The sequence below is a fragment of the Vipera berus genome, assembly GCF_964194415.1.
Source record: "Vipera berus genome assembly, chromosome: 2".
Classification (NCBI taxonomy): Eukaryota; Metazoa; Chordata; class Lepidosauria; order Squamata; family Viperidae; genus Vipera; species Vipera berus.
This window is the reverse complement of record NC_138203.1, coordinates 70,045,535-70,072,857: the sequence shown is the minus strand read 5'-3', so window position 1 is coordinate 70,072,857 and position 27,323 is coordinate 70,045,535. Positions and strand designations below refer to the sequence as shown.

General features: G+C 39.6%; 1 protein-coding gene across 2 annotated transcripts in view; it reads right to left on the bottom strand.

The window, feature by feature from the left end:
- Nucleotides 1-1,633: 1,633 nt before the first annotated feature.
- ALDH1A1 (aldehyde dehydrogenase 1 family member A1) overlaps nt 1,634-27,323 on the bottom strand; it is a 52,569-nt gene continuing 26,879 nt past the window's right edge. For both annotated transcript variants that reach the window (XM_081320303.1, XM_081320302.1), the window contains 10 exons: nt 24,649-24,778; nt 22,042-22,103; nt 19,458-19,586; nt 15,682-15,795; nt 13,508-13,610; nt 13,240-13,424; nt 10,179-10,343; nt 5,610-5,767; nt 3,362-3,436; nt 1,634-2,403 (listed from right to left, as the gene is read on the bottom strand). In XM_081320303.1, coding sequence (XP_081176429.1) covers nt 2,331-2,403; nt 3,362-3,436; nt 5,610-5,767; nt 10,179-10,343; nt 13,240-13,424; nt 13,508-13,610; nt 15,682-15,795; nt 19,458-19,586; nt 22,042-22,103; nt 24,649-24,778 — 1,194 coding nt within the window. In that variant the 3' untranslated portion in view covers nt 1,634-2,330. The remainder of the gene's footprint in view (nt 2,404-3,361; nt 3,437-5,609; nt 5,768-10,178; nt 10,344-13,239; nt 13,425-13,507; nt 13,611-15,681; nt 15,796-19,457; nt 19,587-22,041; nt 22,104-24,648; nt 24,779-27,323) is intronic.

The following is a 27,323-nucleotide window of genomic DNA, read 5'->3' as shown; positions in this document are numbered from 1 at the left end:
ATTTTTCCCCCCACATAAACCCAAGCTATTTCCATAGGTTGAGGTACCTTGATATAAGATATGGTAATTAAATTGGTGAAACAAGTAAGTAAGTAACCAATCTATAGCATCAGCCTGATGAATCTGAGGGCTGTTCCTCTTGTGGAAGTAAAGTGGGCAGGGATGCCATGCAATCTTCCGTTTGGAAAACAATGGCCCAAAAATGAATGTTTTCTCCATTCCCAAAACAAGGGAAAGAAAAGAGTTTTTCTAGACTGAGGAGCAGGAGATTTTGGAAATGTATGTGACATTAAGGCTCATGTACAAATAATATTTGTATGGAGATGCATGGAGAAACTGAAGTGGAGAAAAAGATACAGAGGTACGGAATGCAATTCATGATGTAATAAATGCTTTTATAAGTAATGATAAAAAATACTGTGTTGATAAAACAGAATGTCAGGCTCCTTTCAAAAGTACAGTTTTATTAAAAGATGTAATGATTTCCATCAAATAAACCTCTGTGTATTTTGATTCCGCTACCGCATCACCAAGGCTGTAGTCCAAAAAGACTTTTTTTTAAAGAATTAAAAATGGAGGTATCTTCATTCTTTTTTGTGCATTATATTGTGAGCTCCCAGAACTGACATTCTTCTAATTTACAGGACACTCTGCTCCTGGCCCCTCCATTTGCAATAAGATCATATTTACCAAATTATAGTGTTGCTTTTAAGCACCCGTGTCAGCCTTCCAAGGGTACTTTAGACCAGGAATCTAATGTCATGTAGGTCAGTACTATTTTTATTGTAAAGCTCTAGTAGCAGAATCTTGCAAGTCTGAATGTGCGTTCCCTTCTTCCTTTTATCTTCATGAGAACTAGGGAAGGGCTTGTCTGAGATGTTGAATACATTCCTACACTTGACTCAGTCTTCTTTAATCCCATTGTTGTCTGAGTTTCACCTCTTCCTCCTGTCCATCAAGGCCATTTCCTCTTTCCTCTACGTCTTGAGGATTTGTAAAAAGTAATAAATGTCTGGTTCTAAGACATTCTTTTATCTCAGGGAAATCTGTGGCCCTCTTGTTCTTGTTGGATTATCACAATAGAATCCAATTACTTATTTTTCATATTTTATTATTTTTTATTTTTATGAATAACTCAAGGCAACATATAAATCCAACACACCTTCCTTCTTCTATTTTCCCAACAACCACCAGCCTGTGAGGTGAGATGGCTAAGAGAGAATAGAATGACTGGCCCGAGGTCATCCAGCTGACTCTCTTGGCTGAGGCGGTACTTGAATTCATGTTCTCCCACTTTCTCCCCTGGTGACTTAACCACTAGAGCATGGGTTTCAAATTCAATTGCATCACGTGATGTATTGTGACGTATCACAATATTTTTTTGTCTTTGCGGAGCCGGGGTGAGCGTGGCCTGTGTGTGACGCATCTGGCCTGTGGGCCACCAGTTTGGCATCCCTGCACTAGAGCAAATCAGTGGTTTCTAATTAAAATTAGAGTTAAAGAACATGAGTGCCACACGTTTTCCTTCACTTCCAATAAATTTTTATTATCTGTATCAGATGGTTATCTTAATTGAAGGGTTGTGGTGATGGTTAGGATCAGTAGTAAGGGACTCCCAACTGTAATTATATATCCAGCCTTTCTTTCATGCAGCTCAAAATGGTAAGTCCATCCGAATTCAGCAAAACTGGCATCTGTTTTGCTTTAGGATTCAATAAAGGACAAATGTAGCTTGAGACAGCCCCAAAGTCCTTCAGCAGCATTACACAGTTGGAATTCTTTTAAAAATTAAACCACTTTGCTGTTTGTGTTTGCTGATGTGTACCAATTGCAGTTGGAAAAAAGAGAGAAAGTGTATATTCAGAATAGTTCTGTAATATGAGCAGATTCAAATACAGCAGGAACCAGAAGATTGATATCAAGAGGAAACCATTAGCAAAAGCAAACTGTTTATTTGATAACCATATATCAGTGCTTTTGCAAAGATCATACAAAAGAACAGGAAACTAACACCTCTAGAATACAAGTGTGCAATTTTTGTAAATGTATATTTTAACCATTTATTTCGCACAGCACTACAAACTATTTAAGTGGGCAAATAAAATTTGAATAAGGTCCATAAATTGTTAATTTGATTCAGGCATTATGATTCCCCCCCTTTTTTTCTAACTGAACATTTCAAATTTTCTAAATTACCGTTCATAACTGTTAAAGATAGATTAAAAAAGGAAATCAAAATTAAACAGAGAAAATAGCCTGCTACAAAGCATTTCACAACACAACTGGCTTTTGCAGTTTGGCCTAGCAATTGACATGGCTCTGTAGCGCCATTATGAATTCTTCTGTGGAATTCTGATTGTGACTGTCTTGACTTCTGTATATTCGTGAAGGCCGTATTCACCCCTTAAAAAAAGAGAAGAGAAACACTGTAAGAATAGTTCTTAAGAGAATAGTTCTTAAGAGCCTTGGTGGAGCAGTGGGCTAATGCCTCAAGTAACACCAGCTGCCTGCATTTAGTGCAGGTTCGCATCCCACCAGGCTCAAGGTTGACTCAGCCTTCCATCCTTCCGAGGTAGGTAAAATGAGGACCCAGATTGTTGGGGGCAATAAGCTGACTTTGTAATAATGCCGCTTGGGGGTGTGTGTGAAAGCCCTAATAAGCAGGCATATACATAGAATGAAGGCTACTGCTAAGCTTGTAAGCCGTCCTGAGTCTTCGGAGAAGGGCGGGATATAAATGGAAATAAAATAAAAATAAATAAATAAAAATAAAATAATGTTTGTATCCAGACTGTCCTGTATTTTTTCCTATGGGCTGCAAATACTACAAGAAGGTAAAATTGTCTGATGGTGTATTTGATCCTGATACTATTTTGGGAAGGGAGCTACTATTAGGTAAAAATGAGACCAAGCTTTCCTGGAGCTTGATTCTTGGATGCTGAATAGAGCATCAGAAAGACTAACTTGCTACTAGTTTACCAGAGCAGACAGTGAACCTGAACACCAGAGGAAGAAGAGTAAAAATGCCATTTATTTTTCCCCCAGCAACCACTGAATAAAAAATGAAATCATTTCTACTAAAACATGGCTCATGAATATCACAGAATAAAAAGATGTGATGGATCATCATATAAAGTGATGATAACTTCCTTGTATTTCTTCCTCATAAATGCAATGGAACAGTTAAAAACTATATAGTGTGAAGACAAGTCTCCTGCAAACAAGACTGTACAGCAACAGTCCCATTGTTTTAATACAAAGAAACCTACAACTGATTTATGAATGCTAGCATTTCTCTGTGTGTCAGACGGGTGCAAACCTATCCTTTCAATCTGAAGCAAAGCCCAGTGACTATACTTACAGCTCACGTCCATTTCCTGACATTTTGAATCCCCCAAAAGGACTTTGAGCAGACACCGCACTATAGCAGTTAACCCTGAAGAAAAAGAAGAAAAGATAAAGGCAACTTATACAAAGGGTAGAATGGTAAGTAGAACAGCCAGCTTAATTTAGTCATAAGAGATTGCCCTTAGTAAAGAAACTCTGGTCCCACTTCCCCCAAGCTGGCATTTGTAACTTTTTAAAATCCTTACGCAACATATCAGTGACTCAGCAAATAGCAGTGACTCAGCATGTTCCTAATATTTATGTTACAAAATATCTGTAGAGAGTAAGGAAGATGACCTTGGTGAAATTATGCAATGTTGTTGCCTAGGCAAAAGGGCTAAGCCTTTTCAAAGCCCAGAATGTCCAGATAATGGTCTCCTTATTTCACTGAATTATATCAAAGAACAGCGCAAACACAATTGTGCTGTCCAATTGCAAGATGTTATTGTTATAGCCACTCTCAATAAAAGCAGTTTTAGCTCTTGGTGTACCTGGTGGGGCTGATAGTGTCTTTTTAGTTTGGTGCCTTCGAATCACTCTTGACTCTTGATGACTGCCTGGACAAGTCCCTGCAGTTTTTATGGCAAGCTTTTGGGAGTGGTATGCCATGGCCTGCTTTGTAAGGTGTGAGAGAGGGACTGGTCCAAGTCACCCAACTAGTTTTGTGCCTAAAATGGGACTAGAACTCCCGGTGACTAGCTTAATGCTTTAACCACTGCATCAACCTGGCTCTCATTGACAACACCTTATGCACAAAATATCCCATATTACAAATATCCTTATATGCTCATCTCATTTCATCTTTCCTTTTTTTCAACCTTAAATGGAAACCTTAACCATGTGCCATTTTGTTATCAATCTGAAATATTTTAAAAATCTGGGAGAAAAAAAAATCTTGAATCTTAACACATTTTTGCACTGATAGAAGTGCCTGATCTTACAAGTCTCAACTGTGACCCACTTTCTGGTGAACATTTCTAGTTCCTTGTCCTGACCATGGAGAGGTATGGACTCATAAGACAGGTGTTTGTCACAGGTGAAGGAATGTAGCTTTGTGATTGTATTAAGTATTGGCTTCCACTTTCAGCATTGCCATTTATTTTGGGTATCTCTAATTCTCTCCCCCCCACTTTTTTTTATGCTCCACCTTTTGTTCCTATGGTAAAAATTGCTGAATTATGTCTTTGGGTATTTGCTTAAGTCACTCGTATATTTCTTTGGGTTTTTTTCTGATTTTGATTTAGAAATTCGTAAAAATGGATTGCCTCAGTGGTTGGCAGTATGGGGAGGGGGTTGATTGTCAAGATACACAAATCTTACCATCTGTGGCCTCCTGATTTTGGAATGAAGACTGTCCCAGTGCACATATGTGCCTATTTGCCAGAAATAAGTCTCCAGGCTCATTTCAGCTTCCACATCTCTCCAAAGCCGGAACTTTTATTTTATTTGGTTTTACCAAAACGATGTTTGCAGGATTATATTTTTTCCAAATAAAGGGAATCATTGTCTTTTATTCTACTTCTCTTTTAAATTTTTATTCATACTTTCTGCTAATGCTTACTATCTCTGAACATAAGCCAAGCATTTGTAATGAACACCAGAAACAAACTCATAAATTATTTGACCCACAAATTGCTTTGGTTCTCTCCTCCAAATAATCCACTATAAATCGTCTTGAGATCTATCAGTAGATTTACTGATGTTCTGCTCACCTTTGCCCTGACGCCTTGGGTGGGCAAAGTTCAGTGTGTACTTATTAGGAATGATAGAAGGCACTTGTTATTTTATTGGTTTATTTTATTTATTGTACCCCATGTGTTTTCTACAGTGTTCTAGATGGCTCCCAATATAAAAAAAAATGATGGAAAACATGGAACTCTAACATAATAAGCAGCAACAGAGAAGCACAAAATGCCCAGAGCTAATTACTAAGGGGGACTGTATTAGCTTAGAGCAGTAATTTTAAGATGACCAGATTTCAACTCTTAAAATTCACCAGCCGACATGCTGGCTGAGGAATTCTGAGATTTGAACTCCAGACATCTTAGTTGCTAAAGTTGAGAAACACTGGTCTAGAGTAAAAGATAAATTGTAATGTATTCCCACTATGTGACTTATGGCAATGGTGATGTGAGAAAGGACCAACTTTGCAGAGGCTTTAAAATTACTGAATTCCCTTCCAAGTACAATTTGGCTGAAAGAAGAGCACCAAGAATACATACCAGACAGTTCCAGCCTGAAGTGCAGCTGCAAACGTCAGTGCTTTATCAATGTCTTTGGTAAATACTGCAGCTGCTAGACCATAGTGAGTATTGTTTGCTCTCTTGATAACTTCCTCAATAGTTTTGAATTTCATGATTTGCTGGACAGGCCCAAATATCTGTGTCAATGTAAAGGTAACAATAATTGTGGATGTCAAAATCAGAAGGAAAAAATGAGCAGCTCAGTACATTATTTAGGAATTTAGATTCCGCTCAAGCATATTTTCCCCTATCTATAAATAACATTCCCTTTGCATATTGCTTTGGCTGATACTGTCTTGTTCATTGTTACTGTATTTTTATCTTTTGGCTTTGACATTTTCAGCCACCCAGGATTGTGTTGTACCTGTACAGTGCCTAAATCTAATATATATTATAAGGGACGCGGTGGCTCAGTGGGTTAGGGCGCTGAGCTTGTTGATCAGAAGGTCGGCAGTTTGGCGGGTCAAATCCCGAGTGCCGCGTAACAGAGTGAGCGCCTGTTACTCGTCCCAGCTTCTGCCAACCTAGCAGTTCGAAAGCACGTAAAAATGCAAGTAGAAAAATAGGGACCACTACGGTGGGAAGGTAACAGCGTTCCGTGCGCCTTTGGCGTCTAGTCATGCCAGCCAACGACTAGCACGCAAGTGCGGGGGAACCTTTACCTTTTACATATATATATATATATATATATATATATATATATATATATATATATATGCATTCACAGCGGTGATAAGATGGTAATTAAAAAAAAACTTTGATTAAAAAAAATAACAGAGAAGTTTCAATTGTCGTTACCATCCAACTGCAGCCAAAGTAGATAGTTTCTACAGGTTTTAATTTCCTGCTTCAAGTATATAAAAGGTAAAGGTAAAGGTTTCCCCGCACATGCGTGCTAGTCGTTTCTGACTCTAGGGGCCGGTGCTCATCTCCGTTTCAAAGCCGAAGAGCCAGCACTTGTCCGAGGACGTCTCCGTGGTCATGTGGTATATAGATTGCAACCCCCATGCTCTCCATCCAGTTCATGGTTGTTCTAAGTGACGATGGAAATTATGATCCAGCACATCTGGACAGTAAAGTTAAAGGTAAAGTTTCCCCTGCACATGTGTGCTAGTCGTTTCCAACTCTAGTGGCCGGTGCTCATCTCCATTTCAAAACCAAAGAGCCAGCGCTTGTCCGAGGACGTCTCCGTGGTCATGTGGCCGGCATGACTAGACGCCAAAGGCGCACGGAACGCTGTTACCTTCCCACCATAGTGGTCCCTATTTTCCTACTTGCATTTTTACGTGCTTTCAAACTGCTAGGTTGGCAGAAGCTGGGATGAGTAACAGGCGTTCACTCTGTTACGCGGCACTCGGGATTCGACCCGCCAAACTGCCGACCTTCTGATCGACAAGCTCAGCGTCCTAACCCACTGAGCCACCGCGTCCCTTCAAGTATATAGTTAATTTAAATAACTTATATGTCTCTTCCCAACTCCATGATTCATACACCTAAATCCCCTCCACCTGAAAGGCAACATAAGAGAGAACATGGGATGGCACACAGGGATTGACTCAGTGAAAAAACAATGACACAACATGTAACTTTCTCTTATGCTCATTCTTCAGTCTGTTCCACTGCTCTTCTGCACATTTGTGAAGGATTAGATTTTAAAACGCATTTTAAATGTTCAGATGTGTATTTAAATACGTATCTTGTACTTTGCTTAGATATAAATGCACACAAAATGAAAACAGTAAATCCTGTATTTAACTCTAAAATGATGCAATTAAAATAATTAGTACCTGACTGTGGAGCTAAGAATTACATTAGAATATTGAAGAAATGCAATACACCTGAAGTCATAAATTTGGAAGATAAAGTCAATTCACCTCAGAACTCAGATCAGATTGGAAGTCTTAAGATGCCCCAATTTAAGCTGGACTTTTGTGAAATATGAATTTTGCAATGCATTAAGGAACACAAGGAAGAAAACATGAAAGAAATAAATACTCATTGCTTTACCTGAGGGGAAAAAAGACCATTCTTGGGATGCCATAGCCCAGGGGTAGGCAACCTTGGCTCTTTTATGACTCGTGGACTTCAACTCCCAGAATTCTTGAGCCAGCCAGCCATGCTGAGGGAAAAGGGAGAGGTTTCCAAGGTGAGCCATGCTGGCTCAAGAATTCTGGGAGTTGAAGTCCACGAGTCATAAAAGAGCCAAGGTTGCCTACCCCTGCCATAGCCAGATATAGTTATACCTGGGAGGCTTCCAGAGCTCTTTTTTCTGCCTTACAAACTAGAATGGGATTTAAATGATCTTGGGGATTTGTTTGTTTTGGTCTCATTTTTTCCCCAGTTTAGATTTCTAGAATTTGTTCACAAGCTCTTTAGTCTTGTGGTGGCTTGTTTTCCTCTGAACAGTAGACCAGGTTTGTGAGTGGGACACGAATAAGAACAAAAGGCAAGTCTAAATCTGTCCTAATGATGAATATGGCTATAGCGGGGGAAAAGTAAAACCGATCCTTTGTACTGATTTTTTTTCATTAAAACAATTTAAATTATAATCTTGATCATTTCTTACACATGTTTATAAGGATTTGGGGATTTTAAAATCTTCACAGCTTACTTTACAATGTTCTCCTTTCATTCTGCTTGCTTGGGCTATTATTAGAAGAAGAAAAAACCATTTCAATCAGACTCAGATTTTGGGTCCTTAAGGAGGCATTAGCTAGGAATATTGCCCTCCAATCAAAAAATATCTTTGACCAGAACTTGGAAATTAAGGGTAGATATATATGTAAATATGTTGATTCTATGGATGAGCCTCAGAGATAGTTAAAAAAAGGCAAGGTGACTAAATGAAGCTCCACCCTTTTTTAAACAAGGGTGAAAAGAGGTGGGGTCTGATTGAGTGATGCAGTTTCCATCTTGATCTTTTTTTTTAATCTCCCCAATCCCCAGGAATATCTCCCGAAAAATGGAGCAATAATTTCACTGGTTTCTCTAAACTGTACCTCTTCAAGGGGCAAAGAAGCCATCTATTAGGGCTCAAGTGACACAAGTTAAGTTAAAAGTGATTTCTTTTGCCCTCAAGCTCCAAAGTGGCAGTTTCATAACTCACCTAACCCCATCCTCATTTGGACAACATTTCTTGCTAAATGTTATTATTGCAACTGAGTAGGTCTAAGTCTCTACTGAGCTAGATACCTATTCTCTTTCCTTTAATATGGAGTGTGGCGTAGGGAAATCTGGTGCAATACAGGTAGTCCTTGGCTTACAACCACAAAATTGCCTTTGCTAAGCAAAATAGTTGTTTAGTGAGTTTTGCCCCATTTTATAACCATTCTTGCCACAGAGGTTACGTGAAACACTGCAGTTGTCAAGTTAGTAACATGGTTGTTAAATGAATCTGGCTTCCCCATTGACTGCTTGTCAGAAGATTGCTAAAGTTGATCACATGATCCTGGGATACTGCAACCGTCATAAATCCACACCAGCTGCCAAGTGCCCGAATTTTGATCACTTAACCATAAGGATGCTTGCAATGGCTGTACGTGTGAAAAATGGTCATAAGTCACTTTTTCAGTGCCTTTGTAACTTTGAATGGTTGCTAAATGAACGATTGTACATTGAGGACTCCCTTTACAGTGAAACATTTCTAATCTAATCCACAATTGGTCATCTAATTCCACAGTGAAAATAGAAGGCCCTGTGGTCAGCTTACAGGAACTCAGCTGGGCAATTGTTTTCTGATACTAGAAGTTCTGGTGTTAGTATTTCCCATAGGAATGTTCTGCACCATTGATTCTGCCAAATAACACCTGTTATTCCAGCCTTGGATGAGATTCTTAGGCTTGTCTGGCTGGATCACATTTCTTTGAAATAAATTAATTTGATGCAGCGGTTACAGCTTTGAAGTAGAATAGGAAGGTCATGATTTAACTCTCATTCAGCTACACATCTCATGTGATGATCTTTAGCCAATCATTCTACCTTCATCTATCATACCACATGGGATTGTGATGAGGTTAACACGGGGATGAGGAGAATCATGCACCCACCCAGCTTCCTTGGAGGAACAGTGAGATAAAAATGGTTTATGCCTTTCTGAAGCTACCTCTGCCAAAATCAGCCGGGATTCTAAGTTTCTCAAAAGAAATTCAGGGGGGAAAAATTCCAAGGTGTCCACCTCTTTTTCTTTGGAACCACTGGTCTAGGACAGGGGTGGGCAACTTTGTCCCCTTTATGTCCTGTGGACTTCAGCTTCTAGAATTCCAGCCAGCATGGCTGACCCAGGAATTCTGGGGGTTGAAACCCCCAGATCATAAAGGGGACCATAGCTGCCCACCCCTGGGATAGGAGAGACTTCATGATTGCTGAAAGCATCTGTTGACACTGGATAACTCTGAGTAACTAATTAGCTGCAATACATGTAATTCAGCCCTGGCTGAAAAAAATCTGTTTGCATACCCTTTAATCCTGCACATTTGCTTATTAAAAAAGTACATTGTGCTCAGCTGCATACAGTTGCGCCCGAATGCCCAGTGTGCTGCATCAACTCACCTCCTCTTTGGCGATGCGCATGTCATCGGTAACATCAGAGAAAACTGTTGGCTGAATGAAGAAGCCTTTGTCTCCCCCGGGGCCTCCTCCACATTCCAGCTTGGCGCCTTCTTTTTTCCCACTCTCAATTAGTGCAAGTATTTTATCATACTGCTCCTTATCAATCTAGATTGAAATATTGCACTGATAAGTCACTACCCAGCCACTTCTGGGGCTTTAGGATTACAAAGCAGGAACAAATGCTTATATGGGGGGAGATGAAGCAGCAATCTGCTATTGAGATGTTGGCTTTGGGCCAGCACTTTTCATGAAGTTCAGCAATTAGGATTTAATGAACAGATGGTTTTTTGTTTTGTTTTTGTTTTTTGAAAAACCCTATTACACTTCAAATGTTCTCATGGACTGGGTCCTTCTTAGACTCTTTTTATTTTAATTCCTCTCAAATTATTTTAATTTGGTAGGCTACTTTCTGAAGCACATTGCAGTAATCCAGTCATGAGATGACTAGGGACTGAACGATTGAGCGTCGTGTGAAGGCTTACTTCAAAAGATCATGAATGCCAGATAGAAACCATTTGATAAATCATTTGGAAGTTGTTTGACTGATGAGTAACTGAATATGAAAAGGCTCACACCAATATCACACATTTTCATAATTCACTCTTTCCAGGAGTATTGATGTGAGGAGTTATTTGTACATAACTCTCCATGAAGCCACCAGCGTGTTGACCAGGGGTAGGCAACCTTAGCTTTTTTATGACTTGTGGTCTTCAACTCCCAGAATTCCTGAGTCAGCATGGCTGGTTCAGGAATTCTGGGTATTGAAGTCCACAAGTCATAAAAGAGCCAAGGTTGCCTACTCCTGGTGCAGACCATACTTAAGTACAGGCAGTCCTCAGCTTGCACACACAGTTGGGACTGGAACTTCTCTTGCTAAGGGATGCAGTGTTTAAATGAGTCACACACAATTTTATGACATTTTTTTTTGCTCCAGTTGTTAAGCAAATCACTCTGGTTGTTAATGAAATCACATGGTCATTAAGCAAATCCAGCTTTCCCCATTGAGTTTGCTTGTTGGAAGCGCCCTGAGAAGGTCGCAAATGGGGATCATGTGGCCCTGAGATGCCACAACTGTCTTTAATGCACACGGGTTGCTAAGGACTTGACTTTTGATCATGTGACCATGGGGATGCTGTGAGGGTCATAAGAATGAGACTGTAAGTCACTTTTAGCACTGTCTTTAGGACATTTCACACGGTCATTAAATGAATGGTTATATGTCGAGAACTGCCTAAATAGACTCATCTTTTTCATCATTCTTTACAAGGGGCTACCCAGAGTGAATTAAATTCCCAGAGTTCTCAGACTGAATCGAAAGTCAATGTTCCAAATGCTAGGCTGAGGAAGGCTGTGACAGTGGCGTGAAATTTGCTGTTCTCAATATGAATCCCAATCCTGCCTCAATTCCTTCCGTTTCAAGGCACTGTTAGCCACCTGACTTACTTATAAGGGAGAGTGACAAAGCCCAACAGATTGTATATACTTTTAACTACTCTGGAGGTGGCTGCTAGATTGACAGCAGGTTCCACCTCCTCTCCCCTCTGCTCTTTGCTCCCATTCGCCCATCTATTTTAAATATTGATATATTTTCTCTGTTTTCTTTTTCTTGGTTTATTTTATTGTCCTATAATTTAACTTTCATTCTGTTTACACTTCCTATTTCCTCATTTTTTTATTATTATAGGCCACCTAGAGCAGGGGTCCCCAACCCCTGGTCCATGGAGCAATACTGGGCTATGGTATGCACAAGCAAACAAATCCCCATCTGTGGGATGCAGGCAGTACATGACACCACGCCCCCTCTAGTCTGCAGAAAACCCTCTCTCCATGTAACCTGTCCCTGCGGCCCAAAAGATTGGGGACCTCTGACCTAGAGCATTCCTATGCATGATGAGTGGCAAATAAAATATAATAATAATAATAATAATAATAATAATAATAATAATAATAATAATAACAACAACAACAACAACAACAACAACAACAGCAGCAGCAGCAGCAGCAACTTGTTCTTGGACAGTGTGCAAATTAAGGGGGAAATGCTATTTTAATATTCATAAGTTAAGGGCAACTTGTATGTATCTCATTCATGGGCTGGAGGTCAGGTGAAGACAACAAAATGGCATACACACACACACACACGTATATGTGTATGTGTATGTGTATGTATGTATGTACGTACGTATGTATGTATGTATGTATGTATGTAAGTGGGGAAAGGCCCATTGATTTATTTCAGAGAGGACAGGCCAAATATTACTATTTCCACATTCCTAAAATAAAGTTTCCAGCTCCCTAATCACTGAAAAATATACATTCTGCATAAAATATTTTCAACAAGGACTGACTACATATTTGTGAAGTTAAGTCCTTGCAGCTTTTCAAAGAGTTGTCGAAGTTTCTAAGTAAAAATCCTGGTTAAATGACAGAAATAACCAAGCTTCTGTCATCCTGTCAGAAACAGAGTAATAGATAATGGCATTACTACCATCTTACTTTTAATAGGCAGACTGGTTCAGAATAACCATCTGTCAGGAAAATGTTCTTTGCGAAGACAATCTGTGCCTCTTTGTCAAAGAATCACACCAAGGGTGGGACTCTGTGCCCGATAGGGTTAGGTTGAGCAATTGGTTCTCAAATCTAGCTAGGTTCAGTTGCCTGAAGGCAGCTAGAGCAAGTTCAGCAAGTGTGCAGAAGAAAACAGAAAGCTGGAGCCTCAGAGAACCAGGAAATTGAGACAGCCTCAAAGAGGCAGGCAAGTGTTATGTGAAAATCAAATAGGAATTGAATTCCATTTGGCAATGTTTTCATATGTACAAAAACTATTCAAAGGGAAGGAGCTAATCACACTGGAGAGCCGTACCAAACTTTTATAAAAGCACTTTGGCAAGCAATAAGGGTTCAACTAAGCTGCCAGGAATCTTGCATTTGGGCTGATTCTTGACTCTGGCGACTCTGATTAAAAAAAACCCCAGTGATATTGTGATTAATTAAAACTTACCTGAGGACCTTGATTTACTCCAGGAGACAGAGGATTTCCAAGGACGCTCTTCTTGGCTCTTTCCACACTCCTACGCACAAATTCGTCGTAGATCTTCTCTTCCACAAAAATCCTAGATCCAGCTATGCAGCATTGCCCCTGATGGTAGAATACACCAATGTGTCCAAATTCCACAGCACTATCCACTGCAAAGAAAAGTATTCCTATTACATCTTGATTAATGTTTACTTTTAAAGGATAGTAAATCCTGAAGAAATGGTCCACTCACAGTCAGCATCTGCAAAAATGATATTGGGGCTTTTCCCCCCAAGTTCCAGAGTGACCCTTTTCAGATTACTCTTTCCAGCAGCTTCTTTGATCATTTGGCCCACCTGAAGGGAATACAAATGAAACACTGAGACAGGAAACAAATGGAAATTGAAATGTAACTGACTTCTGAAAAAAGGTTGTGAAGTGACCACTGCTCTTTTTTGGCACTAGTTGCACTTACTTTGACCACTTCCCTTCAGACCCTAGCTCCATAATTTGGTCATGAGCTTTTGTACTGTGGCCGTGGCCATTTTTGGTTCTGGCCGTGGTCATGGTTGGCACACGGCTCCTAACATAATTCCCTTAAAGCAGGGGTGAATAACTATGGCACATTTATGACCTGTGGACTTCAACTCCCAGAATTCCTGAGCCAGCACTGGAGTTGAAAGGCCACCTATCATAAAGTTGACATAGTTTCTCACCCCTGCCCTAAAGTGACAAAGCCACTGGGGGGAAGAAAAGTTTCTTATTCCTCACTGACATCTTTTGGGTCACTGTCAACTATCTCAGAAAGGAAAGGAAAGGAAAAGGCAAGGCAAGGCAAGGCAAGGCAAGGCAAGGCAAGGCAAGGCAAGGCAAGGCAAGGCAAGGCAAGGCAAGGCAAGGCAAGGCAAGGCAAGGCAAGGAAAGGAAAGGAAAGGAAAGGAAAGGAAAGGAAAGGAAAGGAAAGGAAAGGAAAGGAAAGGAAAGGAAAGGCACTAAACAGAGTTGCACCCTTTGATAATGATGATGATGATAACTTTATTGTCACTTTGAATGTACACCAATCGGCATACATCAAAATGAAATTTCGTTGCATACAGCTCTCAAAGGGTCACCACCTCCGATATATATTTCTTGTTCGTGGCCCACTCAAATTTCACATTGTCCATTTTAGTCTCTAGGGAGTGAACGGTGGCACACAGGACAGATGGAAATGGGGCTCCATGTGGATTAGCCCTCAAATTCGCTTGTATTCTGACAACCTCGCCTTCTTTCCTTTTTCTGATCCTGACTCTTCCACCTTTTCCTTAAAGAGGCCTTGCTTCTTTTCGCCCCTGGAGCACGCTGCTGCTGCCACCAACTCCTCCAAAAGCCCCACTCCCTTCCTCTGGGCCTGCCGACAGCCTCATCCAGTTCCTTCACTCCATAAGCTCCAGGTCCTCTCCTCCTCTGCCTCCTCTGGAAACAGCCCTGATTTGCAATACAATCCATCACTGGGCCAGCAGTCAGATCTTGCTGCTGGTAGAACAAATTCAAACAGTGCCAACGACTTTTAACGGTCTCACCAACAGTTCCAAAACAACTAGAAACTTGCCATGCCAGCAAAGATTGTTGGTCGTATGTCGTATGTTACCTTAGTTCCACCATGTTGCTCAAACACATTAAAATCTTCCTGATCATGTGGCCTATAGCCCTTACTATCCCTCCCAAAACTATTTGCCTTCAAGAGCCAATGCAGCCGCAGCCATTCCAGGCGCTGCCATCTTAGATTTTTCAAGAGAAAGTGCCAAATTCAATCTTAGTTGACTTGAAAGAAGTAGGAGATTGTGAATCATAATATTGCCTTGAACAGATAATTCAGGGCTTGAGAAGCAAATATTCTGTTTTATAATAAGGCATCTTCCTATGAGCTATACTTCTTTTTAATGTGGAATGTGTCCAACAAGACAGAATATAAGAATATATATTCTCTGAATGCCTAAATAGGTTTTTCAGATAAAATGAATGAAAATACAGAATGTGATTTTTCTGCATGATCCCAACACTGACTATCTTTTGCAAATAGTGCTGCTGTTTTTCAGATTGACTATTATCTGCCAAAACTCTTGGTTTTTTTTGGAGGGAATATATTTTATCTACATTTATTTATAAAATTTGTCATTATTTTTTCATAACTCAAAATAATTTGGGACCTAAATTATAGTAAAAAAAAAGTTGTCAAATTCCAGCAAATTCAAAATAAGATTTAAATACTGCTTAGAAAACAAGCATTTGAGATGGCTGTAATCAAAAAATATTTACAGATATATTGTTTAATCCAGTTAAAAATGAAAAAGTCAACACAATTACACACAAATTAGATGGTAAGGATTTGTCAAAATTGGAATTTAAGTTTTTCTATTTCCGTTCTTCACAATATTAGGAAACTACCTCAGTTGAGCCTGTGAATGACACTTTATCTATATCCATGTGATTGGAAATGGCTGCTCCAGCAGTAGGACCATATCCTGGCACAATATTTACCACTCCTGGTGGAAATCCCGCCTGGAAGGAGAGAATAAAATATTGTCATCTTTCAGTACATTTTCCCCAATTTCTTATATTTTTATTCTTGCTCAAGGCCAGGTTCATACATCATTTCAGTTCATGAGTGGTTAAGACATTGTGCGATCTCAGCAAACTGTGGTTGGCAAACTTTGCTTACATAGCTTTGAGGCAGAAGAATCCAGACAATTGTGGCATTCGTGACATTTGCGGCTTAGCGCAATGTGTGAGTTTAGTCAAAGAAGCTTAGAAGAGTGAAGAGGAGTCATATTGCCATCTGATATTAAGTTTTCATACCATTAAGCATGTTTCTATTGACTAATCGGTTGATCTGCAGTACCAGGGCAAATACACTGAGTGTGGCTACTGTACTGTTAAGAACTAACAATTCCCTGTGCCTGATTTACAGATGGTCTTCTTTTTTGATACCATGATGATATTAATGCTCATCAAAGAAAGCCATCCTGTAGCTTGCCTGGCAAATACTGTTGTGCTTAAGAATTCAACTGGATACTAGAATGACCGTATCTCCTAACATTATATACCGACTCGAGTCATATTGGCCCCAAAATAAGATTTGGAACACACAAAGACTGTAATGTGTATAGTCTTATCAGGATGGATATAGCTTCTACATACCATGGGCAAATTAATATAGGCAATCCATGACTTATGTTCACATCTGAGCCCAAAATTTCTATTGCTAAGTGGAAAGGTTGTTAAGTGAGTTTTGCCCCATTTCTTGCCACAGTGCTTGAGCAAGGGGTTGGACTAGAATGGGGGTAGGCAACCTCGGCTCTTTTATGGCTCATGGACTTCAACTCCCAGAATTCCTGAGTCAGTGATTCAAAATAACAGAATAATAGAGTCGGAAGAATCCTGGTAGGTCTTCTACTAACACACTTGTAAAGTTAATCTTTCTCTTTAATTTTGCTAGTCAGAAGGTTGCAGGTTGCATGACCCCGGGACACTGTAGCCATCGTAAATACAGGCCAGTTGCCAAGTGTCCAAATTTTGATCATGGGAGCATGGGGATACTGCAATAGTCATGTGAAAAATGGTCATAAATCACTTTTTTCAATGCTGTTGTAACTCTGAATAGTAACTAAATGAAATGAAACTAAACTAACTCAGTAACCTGTATGTTAGTGGTTCTCCCAAAAATTTCCTGTTCTTCAAGAATGATACTGTTACTAATGATTTATTATCACCTATTTTTCCATCACTTAACTTTTGTCAACCATTCTCCATAATTCTGAATTCACCTCTGGTCCATACTGGCTATTCAACAAGCAAGCCAGTTGCTGATATGGCATTATAAGGCAACATTTCTCAACAGAAACTACACTGGTACTCTGCTCTAGTCTTGCTAACAATAGCTATCTCAAATTACTGATGATACATGGCAATGATGCCAAGAAATTAACTGCATGTGGGGCAATCTAAGATGGTGGCTGCCCGACGTGGAGCCAAAACAAAACCAAGTTCTCAAGTAGAAGCACTCACACAGAGAGAGAACCAGGCTGTCAGCCATTTGAGGTATGCCTAATCAAGAAGCAGACACTATTCAGGAATGCTACTTTATTGTTGTAAGGCAGGGTTTTTCAAACTCGGCAACATTAAGAGGTGTGGACTTCAATTCTCAGAGTTGCTGGCTGGGAAATTCTGGAAGTTGAAGTCCACACCTCTTAAAGTTGCCAACTTTGAAAAACACTGTTGTAGGGTATACCAATGGAATCTTGAAAGCTTGCCCAAATTTCTTCATTCTGTATTAAAGAAAATTACTCTGAAGGTTTTCCCCCCCATGCTTTCTTCTGTCTCTGGGGTGTGTATTCTTCTGACTAAATGTTTCTTTAGGGGCTCACTGCTTAGCAGGTCTTTTACACTTTCCCTAAGGTAAGCTTTAAATTTTGTTAAAGCAGTTCTTTGTCCATGCCAACTCCTGATGGTGACCCTAATTTCTCCATTACAAAACTAAATCCAAAGCTTAGAAGGCTTCCAAAAAGAAGAAAATTAATATATTAATGGACCAAGAAATGAGAGAATATTCAAATATGGGCTACCTCACCTTCAAAACAGCACAAATCACTTTACAGAAAGGCTTTGACTTATGACCACAACTGGGACTGTAATTTCATTGCTAAGCAATCAAGTCATTAAGGGAAGAGCTCCTGATTTTATTACTCCGCCCCACTACGGTTAAGTAAATCGCCACAGCCATTAAATGAAACCAGCTTCCCCCATTGACTTTGCTTGTTGGAAGCAGGCTGGAAAGATCGCAAATGGTGATCACAAATGGCTACCATGGGACCTCAGGACCTTGTGCAAGAGTCACAAATATATGTGGATTGCCAACCACCTGAATCACAATAATATGATGTTGGGGATGCTGCAACAGTCACAAGTGTGAGTCCTGGTTGTAAGTCATTTGTCAAAACTTCGAATAACTAAATAAATGGTTATAGGTTATTATTTCGAGGTTATATAGAAGTGTATGGGCAATAAACTCTCTGTGAAATACTTTTGACCAACAATCTTTGCAGAATATTAGCTGCCCTTTTCTGTGTTGCTTATGGTTAGCTGCATTTGTGCATCTGGTTCAAGGCCTGTTGTGCAGGAACTCCCTCCTCCCAATATTAAACTTGCTTTAAAAATATCCTCCATTTGTAGAAAAAGAATCTAATCAGATTTCTTTAGGTCTGTGCCACTCTGACATGCGATCTATCGCACAGACCGAAAGAAATCTGATTAGATTCTTTTTCTACAAATTGAGGATATTTTTAAAGCAAGTTTAATATTGGGAGGAGGGAGTTCCTGCACAACAGGCCTTGAACCAGATGCACAAATGCAGCTAACCATAAGCAACACAGAAAAGGGCAGCTAATATTCTGCAAAGATTGTTGGTCAAAAGTATTTCTCAGAGAGTTTATTGCCCATACACTTCTGGGAAGAAACAGAAAGCTTGTAGAATTGGGCAGCCTTGGCGGATTTCTTGCAATTACTTTGCCTGCCAGGGCATTATGCAAGATTGTGCACTGAAGGCCAAAGCCTGAAATGTTGACCACCCCGATGTAGGCTCAGCCCTATTCATCTGATTCAAGTGGCTTCTAAGTAAGGATGGTTTGAATTACAACTTTATAACAAGTGGTGTTTTACCCTGGGCACACCTAGCCTGACACTTGACAGTTTCATATGGCTCATGTTCACTTGTTGCGTAAGGCAAATATTTCAGTGAGAAACTTAAATTAAAACATCAAATCGAATTACCAGGTTTCATCACCGAAATGCTCATGTGAAACATCAAAACCACCCTTCCCATCCCCCCTCCTTGCCCCTCCCTTTGCTTTTTCTGAGCCAGCTCTTGTTTTTCTTGCCTCCCCAAAGCATGAGGTTTGCCAAGATGTTCCGTTTACTAAGCTGCTAATGATTTGTTTTCTGAACAATTTAGGCTGGAGAAGCATGTGAGCTTCCAGCCCTTGATTTGCTTCAGTGGTTTGCAATACAATACAATAGCCCAAGACAAGGCCAGGCATGCTGTGAGCTCCTCTGACACAAAGCAGACTAGCCCTCACTATTTATATGCATCAGAATGTAAAGATCACATTTACATCAATTTCCCTTCTTCAAGACCTGCACACAGTAGTTTTGCTATGGCAACTCACCTCTTTAATTAAAGCGCCCATGTGAACAGCGGTCAGTGGAGTTTGCTCGGCTGGCTTGACGATCACCGTGTTTCCGCAACAAAGAGCTGGGGCAATCTTCCAAATGAACATAACCAGTGGGAAGTTCCACTACAAAGGCACCGTAAGAAGCCATGACCAACAAATCATTACAATAAGTTTATATTTCCTACTTGTACTTTGTAAACGTCCACCATCCATCAGAAAACAGCCACCAGTTTTAGACTGAGGTTTGATTAATATGCGTCCATTGAGCCCAAGAAGATAGAGTCAACCAACGTGGGGCTCCTTTCATGGACTGGCACTAGATACAAGTGTCTGCTGGTGTGTTGCCAAAGGGCAGAGATTCTTTTGAAGAGATTCAGAAACCATGAGCGCTGTAATTAGTGAAGGTTATAAACTTTTATTAGACTAGAGATTACATCAAAGCCTAAACTATTAGAACCAAGATTTATGGCTTTTGTTTACTTTCTGTCCACAACAAATCCTGGTGAGCAATAAGAGTGACCCTGTCAGAGATCAACCAGGAGCACCTTCCAATATTCCAGATGTTCAAAGGGCACTTATCTAGCTATGGGATAGTCAAGTTATATTCTCATCTATCTATTCAATGTATGCGCTCCCCCTATTCTTTTTCAAAGCAGTAAGTACATTTTAGCAGACGGTTAATGAAGACAATTAGATGATCAACCCTAAATTCCCAAACCATTCCATGGTACTATGATTTATGTTTGGAGGTGACGCAGGAGGTATGAAAGCTTCAGAGAAAAGTTTCAGACACTGGCAGAAGTTCTCTACATCAGAGGTCCCCAATCTTTTGGGCACCAGGAACTGGTTCTGTGGAGAAAGGTTTTTCCACAGACCAGAGAGTGTGTGGTTTTGTGTGCTGCTTGCATCCCACGGATGGGGCTTTGCTTGTTTGTGCGGACCGGTTGCTGGCATGCCACGGCCCAGTATCAGTCCGCGGACTGGGGGTTGGGGACCCCTGCTCTGCATAAAAGGTAGAAAGATTCTATGCTACTAACATCCTCCTTGACATTCTTACATCTTCAGGCACTTTCCACCATATTTAATCTGTGAATCTAACTTGAGCTAGAGCTTTTATGAAGAAAATGTTCTGATTTTTAAACATATTTTCTCAAATCTACTTTGTACAATTTTCTCAGCATTAAATGCAAAGATACACGCACACAAACACAATATCTCAAGTATAGCTATTTCAGGAAAATGGTAAAGCAAGCCACATAGTGGCCAATATCGCCAACACAGTTTCACTCACCATCTGTAGTAATGAAAATTAAATATATGAAGATCAACTTTAACAATGATTGGGTGGACAAAAAGCAGATCAACACCCATGCTAATGGTGAGCCTCATTCATTGGGAAACTACTGAAGACTTTTTCCCTTTCCCCTGGGGAAGCTTGATGAAATAAAATAAACCAGAACACAACGCACTTGTATACAGTTCTATTAATGACTAGTATACTGTAGACATGAATGAAAAACTATGGAGAAGGTACTTCAATTTCCTGATAGGCTTCCTGATTTGTTGTTGACTGCTGTATCAGTTTTATTTAGCTTTCTGGATTTTTTTGGGATTGAAGCTCCCAGGACTTCTATTGGTCAAATTAGCTGGGAATATTCTGTTAATCTCTTAGCCAAGCAGACATCCTTGTACACTATAAATTTGCTACATCCTTCCTTTTAGGCTGTTTTGTTGGCTGAAGCACAAAAGTTCCCGCTTGAGGCACTTTTATTTAGATACAATAACGCACTTGGTTGTATATTCTTCTCTTAGATCTCAGAAGGCTGAGTTCTGCTAATGTGCAATCAGTTTGAATTGTTTTTGTGGCAAACAGCAGTCTTATCAATATCCCTCCAGATGATGAATTGGTTTCTGTTGTATTCTGTTTTATAAATGCTTGTTTCTAAACCCAAATGGTGATTTTGGGAAATTGTATGCCATTTAGAATTAGCTGATTGGGGCAGTCTATATACTCAGAAAATAAACAAACAACAAGCAAACAAGCAAACTAGATTTCCTTAGCAGGTGGCTTCGGGAATATGCAAACATGCACTAATCCTTAAACAAATTAGTTTAAATGAAGAAACATGTGACTTGAAGTATGAATATACACTCAATCTTCAATCTAGAGAAATTGCCAGCATCTCTTAAGTTCAATTCACAGGACAAAGCAGGCTGTTAGGAGTTAAAGTAGGTAGGTATATATGTATTTTTGTGTATAAGCATCTAATTCAAAGGTACCCAACCAGGTGGCCTGGATGTGTATTCCTCAGAGCCCCAGAATTATAATCAAAGAACAAGTTTTAATGAGATAAAAGGGAAAAAGCTATTAAATATTGAGGAGTTCAGTTTATATATTTACTGACCAAAAATTAATTCAAGTTAAATTAAAATTATATTAAATCTATTAAACTGATGCATATTGTTCCATTTGTTGTTAGTTAAAGCCTCTGGGACATGAAAAGCCTATCCATAAATGGTAATTTATGTGAAACAAAAGACATAACTCATTTTACTATATACTGTACAAGATACTTACAGGAATGATTTGACCGCAGACTCCGACAGGTTCATGTCTAGTAAATGTGAAGTAGTTCCCATCTAGGTAAGATAATAAGAAAATACAGAAGATATTGCAAGAGTAAAAGAAAATCTGTTTTGTTAATCTGCAATTGCTGTAAGCTGTTGCAGTTGTAGCCTGTTGCTACAGTATAATACAGGGGCCTTCAAACCTGGCCCTTTTATGATTTGTGGACTTCAGCTCCCAGAATCCCTCACCTAGGAAGTGCCTGGCTGTGGAATTCTGGGAGTTGAAGTCCACAAGTCATAAAACGGCCAAGTTTGAAGACTCTTGGTGTAATACAAGCAAATAAAATGCAAATGTGCCTAGATTCAATAATAACCAAATATAACACTTAGACAGTGGAGATGGTGAGCTAGTCAACCTCCCTTTAACTGTGTCACAGAAGAAAGGAATTTCAGCAACTCTACTTTTCCATAAAAATATAGGGTAAAATTTTGGAAGTCTTAAACCATCTCGTTCGGAAGTATTTTAAATCTACACAGACTAGCTCTACCTTCTCTCTTGGTGTTGCACTGTGATTGTTTTTGTTATCACCAATGATCTTCTAGGGCAGTGGTCCCCAACTCCTGGGTCACAGCCCAGTACTTTTGTGCAGAGCCAGAAAAGTTGGGGACTGCTGTTCTAGGGGATGCCTTGCCTGGTTTTGTCCTCTACTCTAATTCTGGCAGGTGAGAGAAAATAGGGCTCTCGGCACCTGAATTGCTTAAAGTATCAGAAAAAAATGGGCTCAATTCTGTCGTGTCAACTCCTGATGCTGCGGAATTAAGTAGTGGGACTAGGACAGAGGTAGGCAACCTTGGCTCTTTTATGACTCGTGTGACTTCAACTCCCAGAATTCCTGAGCCAGCTTGGCTGGCTCAGGAATTCTGGGAGTTGAATTCCACAAGTCATAAAAGAGCCAAGGATGCCTACCCCTGGACTAGGATAATCAGTTTTTCTCTCCTAACTGACCAAATTCACAAAGGATAAATAAAATCAAATTTAAAAAAAATATGAAAAAAGAATGCAAAAACATCGTCCGTTTTCACAGATTGCAATTTAAAAGGATTCTCACTTTTTTTAAAAAAAATCAATAGAAAATATGAACTGATAATGCAGAGAGATTCTCACTATATAAAATAAGCAACTGTTGAGCTTGTTCAGAGAATATAAATACCCAAGAAGCTTAAATAGCAACATATATAGGAAAATTAAGATTAAAATTCTAATTATAGTTTATATATCAGCTCTTGTTTACCTACTTATCCGAGACAATCAGAAGCAAAATCCTCTCATTGCTTTCCTGGGCTTTCCCCAGCTTCTTTAATCAGGGCTCAAGAGCTCTATGATATTCCTTGTTTAATGGCTGTAGCCATTAAACAAGTGACATGACACAATGACATGTGAGCACAACTTGTGACTTCCTACTGCCTTCTGCATTGACTTTGCTTGTTGGAAGCTGGTTGTGAAGGTTGTAACTGGTGGCCACATGACTGCAGGATGTAGTGACTGTTGTAATGCCAGTTGCCAAGTGCTGAATCACAACCATGTGACTACAGGGATGCTCCAATAGCCATAACTTTGAAGACCATTTGTAAATTTATTTATTAAGTATTTCTGTAACTTAGATTGCTAAACAAGTATTCAGTAAGTGAGGAGACCCTGTAATGCCTGAATAAGTGCTGGCAAATTCTTATTGGTATAATTACAGTGTGTATGTTCAAATGAAAGTTTAGGCATGCAAAAACAAATGGCCAAATTTTCTGTTTATTTCTTTCTTCTATACTTTAGTTTATTTAGATATTTAAGAAATCTAGTTTCAAGACAGCAATTAACATCCTTTGAAATGTGCCTGGACCAGATAAAAACTTATCTGTTGAAAATGACTTCAAGAATTAAAGGGATAAAATAATTGGAAGGTAAGTCTTACATTTGTATATAAGATGATAGGGGAACCAGTTTAGTTAAATCTTATTTAGGAAAACTGTGGGTCCAAGTGACAAAAAATCAAGAAGCCAAGATATTGGAAGTCAAGTTTCTGGTCTTCTGGAAGGCTGTGAAGATCTGGTCTTTTTTCAGGATGTTAAGATAAATTCCATATGGGTGTCATTTATATGGCTGACTTTGTTACACAGTGTGTGTGTTTATGTGTGTTGTTTAAACTCCAAAAACAACATATTTTCTGCAGCCCTAGATATAGTTCTTTTAAAAAGCTGAGCTCTTGAGAAAAAAAAAACACAGAAAGATTGCTCAATTTGTATGGTTATACAATCAGTCACACTGCAACATCACTGGGTAAAGAAAATAAAGAACTGTATTCTTACATACACACACAGAGAGAAAGAGAGAATACAAAACCATTTATAATAAAACCTGCTAATCCTTACAAGTGAAGAAACTTCAGCTAGGATGGAAAGTTACAGGAATGAATCTTCACTGAAAAGTTTTTACCAATATACTTTTATGTAACAGAATTCTACAGGTTGCATTTTTCTCAGATGAAAAAGTTCTTTTACTGAAGGGTTCTCTTAATTCACATTAAACCAACTTTATCTCATGTACGGCTTGTCCAGGGTGACTCACCCATGGGGATGGTACGTCCTTGGATTTTATCAGCCCAGCCAGCAAAGTAGCGCAAAGTGTTGATACAACCCCCCAAGTCCATTAGGTAGGCGGTTGAAAAAATCTTTCCCCCGTTAAGACTCTCCATTGTCTGAAACAAAGAACAGCTTAAAAAAATTATTCATTGTAGATAAATGAAAGAATGCAACTGTCTAACACTGGTTTATTAAGAATTACACTAACTAGGTCATGATGACTTAAGAATGGCATTGGGAAAGTAAGATTATCCTCAGTAGAGGACAGCACAAAAGGCTTTAAAATGCAAATCTTTTTTTAAAAAAAGCAACTGAGCATTATGATCGTGTTGAAGAAATGTATGTAAGAAACTGAATCTGTAGTTTTGACAGGTTTCCTAAGGAGTAATTCTAGAGTGGCTGTTCTGAGGACAGTTATCTAACTAGAGCTGATACATGATCTCAAAGGATACTGGTCATCAGCATGTATTAGCTCTAGAAAGGAGTTGTTTAATCTCAGAGAAGACTGAAGCCAGCAAACATATTCTTTGCTTGACTTTTGCTATATCATTTTGTTGGAAGAGGTTGCCAGTACTATTTCTAGAGTGGAATTCACTCCATGGAAAAGGAAAAGACTTTGCATTTTGAACTAAGCCCCAGAATATAATCCTCTATTACTTTTTTAGACTACTAATTAGGTTATTCATTCACTTCAGTTAGATATAACAGTTTAGCTATCCAAGACCGAGGAACAGGTTTTTCAAATGCCTGCTTCCCAAGTTTAGGTAAATTACCAATATATATATATATATATATATATATATATATATATATATATATATATATATATATATATATATATATATATATATATAAACCAGTGTTTTTCAACCTTTTTTGGGCAAAGGCACACTTGTTTCATGAAAAAAATCACGAGGCACTCCACCGTTTTCCGCACTGGTGGACCTCCCCACGGTCGCTACACGAACGGTCGTAAGTCGAGGATGGCCTGTGTTCTCAAGGGGTTGGACTAGATGACCTCCAAGGTCCCTTCCAACTTCTTCTTCTTCTTCTTCTACTTCTTCTTCTTCTTGTTCTTGTTCTTCTTCTTCTTATTATTATTATTATTATTAGCCTCTTTATTTTATTTTATTTTGGGGCTTTTGTTTGTTTTTGCTGTGAAGGAAAAGGAAAGCTTGCATTTCTTTTTAATTTATCTTTCTGTATTTTCTTTTTTCTCTTCTTTTCTTTCTTCCTTCCTTCCTTCCCTCTCTTCCCTCCCTCTTCTTTTCTTTCTTTATCTTCCTTCCTTCCTTTCTCTCTCTCACTTTCTTTCCCTCCCTCTCTCAATTTCTTGCTTTCTACTTGTTGTGGAAATTGGAAGCTACTTGCATTTCTTTTTAATTTTTCTTTCTGCATTTTTCTCCTTCATTTATTTTTCTTTCTTTCTTTCTTTCTTTCTTTCTTTCTTTCTTTCTTTCTTTCTTTCTTTCTTTCTTTCTTTCTTTCTTTCTTTCTTTCTTTCTTTCTTTCTTTCTTTCTTTCTTTCTTTCTTTTCTCTTTCTTTCTTTCTCTCTTTTCTCTTTCTTTCTTTCTATCTTCCTTCCTTTCTTTCTTGCCTTTCTCTCTCCCACTTTCTTTCCCTCCCTCTCTCAATTTCTTGCTTTCTACTTGTTGTGGAAACTGGAAGCTACTTGCATTTCTTTTTAATTTTTCTTCCTGCTTTTTTTCCTTCCTTCCTTCCTCCCTTCCTCTCTCTCTCTCTTTCTTTTCTATTCTCCTTTTTTTTCTTTCTCCCTCCCTTTCCCCCTTCCCCCTTTCTCCTTTTTTCCCTTCCTTTTTTCTTTCTTTCTCACCTTTACCATCAAAAGCACTTCACTCCAGAGGGGGGGGGAACCCCAAAGGTTTTTAATTGCTTTGGTCCAAAGGACATTTTATTATGCAACGTATCAAAAGGACAGGTTAAAAAAAAATCAGCCATGTAATTTTTCAGACGCAAGTGAAGCCTCCAAGAACGAAGCGGTCAGATCCCTCTATTTCGGGCTGGGGCGAGAGGTCGCGGCGAGCAAAGAAAGCGGACCCAGGCAGCCGACCAGGCGGGAGTCTCGCATCCTCAGCCGCGAGGGGAGTAAGGAGTAAGCGGCGCGTGCTGGGGAAGAAGAGCTTTTTCGAACGTTGCAGGCAACCAACCACGCGACAGCTCAGGCGAGCCGGGCTGGCCGCCCGTCCGTCCTCTTCCGATAAGCGAGCCGGTCGCCTCTCCCCAGCTTCTCTCTCTTCAGCAAGAGACCCTCCGAAGCCAGAGAAGGGGGCGGAGCTACGCTGCCGTGGAGCCCTGGTGCCTAGAGAGGTCGAGCCCACTTCTTTTCCCGGGCTTTTGCTTCCAGCGAAGTAGGGCCGTCAGCTTAGCCAAGGCTCCGGTGCCCAGCGCTCCCCGCCAGAGAGTCTTGCAGCGCCGCTCCGCCCGCGGCTGTTCCTCCTCCTCCTCCTCCCACCGCTGTCTCCTAGGTCAGTGTTTTTTCAATTTTTCCCACGGCACACCAGGCAACATCTCGCGGCACACTAGTGTGCCGCGGAACAGTGGTTGAAAAACACTGATATAAACAACCCACAAATATTCAACAATAGCAAAAAAGAGGCCATATATATATATATATATATATATATATATATATATATATA